The sequence below is a fragment of the Sinocyclocheilus anshuiensis genome, unplaced genomic scaffold (genome assembly GCF_001515605.1).
Source record: "Sinocyclocheilus anshuiensis isolate Anshui unplaced genomic scaffold, SAMN03320099.WGS_v1.1 scaffold330, whole genome shotgun sequence".
In the NCBI taxonomy this organism is placed as follows: Eukaryota; Metazoa; Chordata; class Actinopteri; order Cypriniformes; family Cyprinidae; genus Sinocyclocheilus; species Sinocyclocheilus anshuiensis.
The window spans coordinates 1,810,900-1,817,975 of NW_015547689.1; the positions used below are offsets into that span (position 1 = coordinate 1,810,900).

The following is a 7,076-nucleotide window of genomic DNA, read 5'->3' on the forward strand; positions in this document are numbered from 1 at the left end:
CACTCCACCCACTCACCCCCTCACTCACTCACTCACTCACTCACCACTTCCTTCAGCTTGGCCTCTATCTCCTCTGAGGTGAGTTTCTTGCTCAATGGAGTTTTTCTAAGGAGCATATCACAGTAGTTGGCCAGCAGCTCTGGACATTTGGACTCTGGTTGTGTTTTCAGACCCACACTGCAAACAAAGGACAGATAATACAACCCAGATAGTATTTAAAATATATTTTTTAAATCTTCAATTTTTCTTAAAATTTTCAGAAGATACACATACATACATACATATATTTATATATATATATATATATATATATATATTAAGATGCCTTACCCTTTCTGTTTTAGAGGGAGCTCTAGTTTAAATATTGTGGCGTCATTCACAACTGCTTTGTATGCCTGCATAAATATGCATATAAAATAATAAAATAAGAATGGAAAAATGGAAACCACTTCTCCACTTCATAAAAAACAAAACACACACAAAAAAACAAACAAACAAAAAAAAAAAACCCACATACAGTACATTACCGTTCAAATTTTGGGGTTAGTGAGATTTTTTAAGGGGTTTACCAAGGGTGTATTTATTTGATCAAAAATACAGTAAAAAGTGTAATACTGTGAAATATTATAACTTATCTATTTTAGTATATTTTAAAATGTAATGGCATAGCTGAATTTTCAGCAGCCATTAGTCTTTAGTGTCACATGATCCTTCTGAAATATATGATATATATATGATATGCTGATTTGGTGCTCAAGAAACATTTCTTACTATCAGTGTTGAAAACAGTTAATACATTTTAAGGAATCTTTGATTAATAGAAAGTTCAAAAGAACCGCATTTATTTAAAACAGAAATATTTTGTGACATTATAAATGTGTTGTGATTAAAACTGTCAGTTTGAATCACTTTAATGCATCCATGTTGAATAAAAACAATCTTACTGTTCCCACCTTTTGAACAGTAATGTATATTTATATAGCTTATATAAATATATTGTAATATTATTTTATCCAATAAATCTAAAAAAGAATTGTAAATAATATTTATAAATATATTTTTTTATATATCCTTTTACAGTGAATGGTTTGAAGGATAAATCCTCTTGACACTTACTTTATCCCTGGCTGTTAGGAAACGTGGATCATCTTGGAATGCTTCCTTAACTAATTTACTAAAGCGGTTAAACAATGTTAGGAGCTGCTCAACATATTTTTCAGAGTCCTGAAAAAAAATAATGTCAGAGCATTTTTTTCAGAAACAGTTTGGAGACATATTATATATTATCACAAGGATAAATAAAAACAAATTTCTTTCTAGATCGCTCAGTGATTGCACTACCAAAAACTGGATGCATATACAGGACCCATGATGCATCTGCCAGATAATGAAAAGCAGTTACTGTCTCTACTCACTGTGGTAATGGTTTCCGCTGAGGCCACCATATCAGCCAGACCTGAGCTCATGATATGATCCTCCAGGTCCTTCAGCATCGGCTCAATCCCACTGGGCACTTTGTCCATCAGCGAGAACATGAGGTGCAGCTCTGAGGAAACACACCAACAGCACAAAAAACACACTTTAGTAACATTAAAAAATGCTGTTATTGTGATCCTAAAAACATGACATCCCAGTCTAAGAAGCTCTAAAGCCAAAAGGCAGGTATCGCTAACATTTGACATTTCCATTCCTTTTACATACAATAGTTGTATGCTGTTTGTTTACAGTTGAAATGGGTTGGTGGACTCAATGACTGGCACACAAACACACAGATGGTGGGATGGGTGGGGAGGTTTTGGCCAGATATAGATGGGAACCGTATCCCATTGCCAACCTGAACTTGCGGAGCCTTTGGTGCCAGAGCTCCTGCCGTACTCACTCTCTGTCTCGTTCCGCTTGATCATTCCCAGACATTCGGCCAGGATTGTTTCTTTGAACAACGTCACCAGCGCATTCACACAACACTCCATTAGCTGAATGAATGCAAAAGGCACAAACCGAGCACCCAGTGTTAGTAATGTGAGGAAGACATATGCACACTACAGTACATGCTGAGCATTATTTAATAATGCGGCACCACTGGTTGTTGTTTTGGAGCAGAGAACACTCACTGCCTGGACGGAGTTACATTCATGTCTGGTTTCCAGATATCGAAGTGCACGCTTCTCCTCTTCTCTTAACTTGCCATCTGCCTGTCAATCAAAAGCACCATCTGGGATGAACAACTCTCAAATATTGTGACATAATAATGACACTCCAGATATGTGCTGTGATTTACCATTCATACACATAAAAGCTTGTTAAATAAACCACTGGAGCAGAAAGCCACTAGTGTTGTCACGATACTGGAATTTTTAATTTCAATCTAATACCTTGAGAATTACTGCAATTCAATACCATCTTCGATACTACAGGATAAAAAAATTGCCACAACATTAAGCAAATAAAACTTGAACAGTATCTAAGTAAAGAAAATACTTTACTAATTTTTAACTGAAACTGAAAATCATTATTCCTCAGATGCAATTGTTCTGAAGGGGATATAATAATAGTAATAATTCTAAGACATAATTGTATTGCTATTGTAATACTACAATATTATACAAAAATATATAAATAAATTCATAAATAATAAGTATATTAAAATTACAACATAGTGCATTTAAACTAGTGTCACCCACATTTTTCTAGTTTAGGTAGGAAAGCAGTTTGAAAACACACTCACATATTTCATATAATTCTGAACGCCGTTCTGTTGCAGATAGGAAGGTGATTGTGTCTTGTAGAACCTCTCAGTGGAATCTAGATATGCCTTCTCAAAATTCTCTCTATAGATCTGGAGCTTGTCATCAGCATTGGAACACAAATTCACTGTAAGACAGAGCAGAAGACAGGAGTGTCCATCAGGAGAGGTCCATCTGGACAGAACCCGAGAGGCTCAGTATTATGAGAGCTTTACCATATGACTCCCGCACTCCGATGACAAGCTGCGAGTCGAACGCTTCTCCTAATCTCTCAGCATGGACCAGTTTCATGGCACTGTCCTGGAGCCGGTTCTTTATATTACAGAATATAGACTCGTTCCATGTGTCCAGCATAAGCTTACAAATAAGACAACAAATGATTAGGATAGATTTGTATATTGATGTTATGCATCAATTGTTACAATAATAACTGCATTTAAATGAGAAAGGCAGTATAGTTTAGATTGATGTAAAGTATATGGTTAAAATCCACAAAATCCACCTTTCTAACAATACTGTCTTCAACATTGGACTTCTTATTGCTCCCCTGGTTGCCCAGCAGGGTGATTTCCAACTTGCAGAAGGGTTTAGGTAGAATATCACACTGTGTGAAGAACTTCCTCCACTCCACAATGTAAGCTTTAAGCAAAGCCGTGTCATCCTGATGACTAAGTACTCGCTGAAGTAGATCAGAAAGAGTAAGAATAGAAACAATATGCATTGAAACATTCAGGATTATAGAAATAAGGCTTACCTATTCTTCAGAGAAAAATGAACTTACTTCACTTTATTATATGTGCAAAAGTAGTATACAGTACGTACCGCCTGTGCTTGCTTGATGAAATCTAGGATGTCTTCTTTCAGAGCCTGGTGAATCTTTGACGGGCCTTTGTCGTCCCATAAACACACTGCATGGACGTCTCTGCAAATCAAACACAGTATTTAGAGAACGTCGAAAAGCTGACTATATTCACTGTGTAACATTTTAAGCAATGTAAACAATGGTTTAAAACGTGTTGTTAGTCCTGATTGATATTATTGACCATCAGACCCAAACAGAACTGTCAGTTTAATAAAAATACAAAAACACATCGGTCTCGATGTACTCTGACTCCTTGATATTTCTGTCAGCCCAGACTCTCACATCGAAGACAACTTACGAGAACAAATCGAACCACTGCTGCTTAGTAACTGACTCCTGACGGAGTAACTTCAAAACAATGGGCCGCATCAAATCCCATTTATCTTCAAACTGCAGGGAGCCTTTATTCTGAAAAAGGAGAACCAGGACAATAAACATTTCTTTAAAATTATGATAGGCCTTATGCATTTATGCACATGCAAGAAGACAGGAGAATTTTGAGTATTTTACTTCCTGTCAAGTATTCAAACAAATCAGTAACAGAAGGTAAAGTTCAATTTAATACGTGTAGATCAATTATTACAGCTGTATGATTAGAAACCAGAGGCATCAGGTGAGCTTCAGGCTTGACATAAATGAGGTATGCACAGGCTGAATAAATGTAGCTTCTGCAATGTTGCAACTTTATTCAGGAAAAAATACGCATGTATATATATTTTCTCATTATCCATATGCAGCCTCATGATAGATAGCAGTCAGTTTTGTGACTGTGCAGTGAGAAAAGGCATCCTAAAATTGAGCTCTGAACCCTAAACATCATAATAATAGCACAAAGCCCCACTAGATACAAACAACAATTCGAACAATGTCGTTTTAAGTCAACGCGTCATGTTTAGCGATGCAATTAGAAGCGGACAGTGACTGGGTCATAGGATCGCTGTTATAACATTACGGGAGACGCAAACGATGCAAAATATTCTCACATCCAGGAACCTCCTACCTTCAATAAATGAGACGTCGCCATGTTTCTTCAACTCAGTCCCCGTGCGGTCTCGCGATGTTTGAAGAGGTTTGGTTGCTAGGGAGCATTGGGACAGACTGCATCAGCAGCACTGATACTGCTGTTTATTCATGCATATATTGATATTTTATAGAAAGAGGGAATTAAAAAAAGAAACTTTTTTAATTAAAGGAGCAGATAATGAATGCATCTACATAGCTTTCTATTCTGCGCATACTAATTTACACACACTATAATTAATTTTGATAGAGGATGACACGTTTGCTTTTATCATCATGACACTATTGTGATAAATATTTAATAAATAAGAAATTCACATTTAATCGAGCAGGGTCACACGAAATGTACTGTCCTTGAGGGTTTAGCTCTCAACCAAATTATATTAAGGAGTAGCATATCTTTGAATCCAAACTACTGTATGAATAGTGATAATCTGGAGCCAGTTTGGTCCAAGGACACGATGGGTTCTTTCCCATAACAATCCGAAGGCCGAGTAGCTGCAGATACAGATTCGTCTCGAAATCTACTCTCAGTTCTCATTAATCACCGCTAGAAATAAATGTAACGGCTCAGTTAAATATAGCAATTTCAAAACTATCAATCTTTATATCTAATAAAGTGAATTTCTAATCGATGTAGGATGCCCAGTGCACACAACTTCCGTGTAGTAGTTGTAAACAGCACGCGTCTCTGCCGTTGGCCACAATTTAATAAAGAGGAACTACATTTAAGCTCCAATTGGCTGTTTGGGGAAATGGGCGGGGCTTTAAATTGACCAAGTGCCTTTCCTCGCTTTCGTTGAAAAGATGATACTGTGGTTGGATTTTAACTGATAATCCGTAAACTACAGACATGACGGATCAATTATATTCAGGTAATTAACAGACGCTCGGTTTTATTCTTTAACTTGTAAACACGTGACGTTGTGTTTTGTTTTTAGCCTTAGCTAACAGCATGGCTAACTCTTAAAAAGGTAAGAGATTTGCTTGTTGCTATCAAGCTACGCAACTTCGAACCTAAAACGCATAATAATTAATTCCTTTTTTTTATTAATGAGTTCATCCTATTTTAATCTCTGTGAACAAGAAACTGTTTGCTCTGTTTTACATTGTGCCCGACAGCGCCACGTGCTCTGAGAACTGCCGCACTACAACCATCACACCTTCTCAGATGTTTCGCATTTGTGGCCGAAGCACTAGTTTGCATATGCAAACAACACTAATTTTACAGAGCCGTTGAACCTATTTTATTATTATTTTTTTTTTTTTACAATCTTCAGCTATTTATATCAGGCTTATGTTGATGTTATGTTTTTTTTTAATAAAGTTTATTTTAAATTAATTTAAAGTGAATTGTAATTGCTACATGGTGATCTTTAGTATTTGAAGTCATATACTGTATATTAGAGGCTTTTATATGTCTTGATCAAGTCAGTATAGGTTTTCTTTATAGAATATTATACACTTATTTAAGTCTTAACATTGGTAAGTATATATAAAAAAAGGCAAAATTTCTTTTGATTTTATGAACTTTAAGTGATATTAACCCTTGTGCGACATTTTGGACATTTTTGTCCTTTTCAGTTTTTTTTTTATTTTTATAATTTTGCCTGTGTTATTGCCAAGTGCATACATTTTTGCACAGGTGTGTATTTTTATTGGAATTTTACTATTTCACTTACATTTCCTTTAATAAATCTGTTTTGCACTAGGTACAAAAAATGTTTCCTCTCAGGACCTCAAGGACAAGAATGTCCCCATTGAAACCCATTAAAACTGCTATTTTTAATCGCAGTGCCATTTAACTGTAAAATTATGCAATTTTTGTTGATAGGTTTTCATTCTATTGGCAAGTCTTTAAAATTTTATTTTTTACTGTTTTTTTTACCGGATGGTGCCATTTTTTCAGGTTTGACCTATAAAGAAAATACTCGCTTTATTTCTGTTTTCTGCTTCTGCATATTATAGAGCCAATTGGATAAATAATGCAGCTATAATTGTTTGGGTGTGTTGGTATGGATGTCAGAGTGTGGTTTGTATGTGTGTCATAAAAAAAAAAAAATGTGTGGGTGTGATAATACCGCATACCACGCTCCACTCAAAATTACCGCAAGGGAAATTCCCTCACCGCAACAGCCCTAGCATGTGTGTTCTTGTAATATTTGAGAGAGAAAAACTCTACTGCAAATCACAAATCCAACCACTGTGTGCACCAGCAGAGTTTTGCTGGCATCTAATGGGGAAAATTTGGTACTGCGCCCAAACAAAATCTTACTGAAAGCTCATTTTTTGAGATATCAACCTCACATTTGGAATACAACTAGTTTAGATTTATGGCTTTGATTTTCTAGCAGGTATAGAGTTCAACATGTTTCATAAAATATATATTTTATATAAAACTTCGTTCATAAATCATTTTCATAAACCTAAACATCTAGAACTTTTTTTTT

At 35.6% G+C, this 7,076-nt stretch overlaps 2 protein-coding genes across 5 annotated transcripts in view; one reads left to right on the top strand and one right to left on the bottom strand.

Annotated features, from left to right (window-relative positions):
- LOC107703544 (cullin-5-like) overlaps positions 1 to 4,839 on the bottom strand; it is a 9,665-nt gene extending 4,826 nt beyond the window's left edge. The window contains exons 1-12 of one of the 2 annotated variants that reach the window (XM_016506220.1): positions 4,607 to 4,839; positions 3,905 to 4,014; positions 3,567 to 3,666; positions 3,247 to 3,423; positions 2,960 to 3,101; positions 2,726 to 2,871; positions 2,112 to 2,192; positions 1,880 to 1,973; positions 1,416 to 1,546; positions 1,117 to 1,224; positions 331 to 395; positions 45 to 177 (exon numbers count right to left, since the gene is read on the bottom strand). In XM_016506220.1, coding sequence (XP_016361706.1) covers positions 45 to 177; positions 331 to 395; positions 1,117 to 1,224; positions 1,416 to 1,546; positions 1,880 to 1,973; positions 2,112 to 2,192; positions 2,726 to 2,871; positions 2,960 to 3,101; positions 3,247 to 3,423; positions 3,567 to 3,666; positions 3,905 to 4,014; positions 4,607 to 4,630 — 1,311 coding nt within the window. In that variant the 5' untranslated portion in view covers positions 4,631 to 4,839. Of the gene's footprint in view, positions 1 to 44; positions 178 to 330; positions 396 to 1,116; positions 1,225 to 1,415; positions 1,547 to 1,834; positions 1,974 to 2,111; positions 2,193 to 2,725; positions 2,872 to 2,959; positions 3,102 to 3,246; positions 3,424 to 3,566; positions 3,667 to 3,904; positions 4,015 to 4,606 lie in introns of both variants that reach the window. The other variant, XM_016506218.1, reaches the window with a different exon arrangement.
- A 544-nt stretch (positions 4,840 to 5,383) lies between these two features.
- The window catches only part of LOC107703491 (solute carrier family 35 member F2-like), a 6,521-nt gene continuing 4,828 nt past the window's right edge, over positions 5,384 to 7,076 (top strand). For 2 of the 3 annotated variants that reach the window (XM_016506114.1, XM_016506113.1), the window contains exon 1: positions 5,384 to 5,501. Coding sequence is in view for 1 of the 3 variants with exons in the window: in XM_016506113.1 (XP_016361599.1) it covers positions 5,480 to 5,501 (22 nt within the window). In the remaining 2 variants the exon portion in view is untranslated. Of the gene's footprint in view, positions 5,502 to 5,567; positions 5,601 to 7,076 lie in introns of all 3 variants that reach the window. The other variant, XM_016506115.1, reaches the window with a different exon arrangement.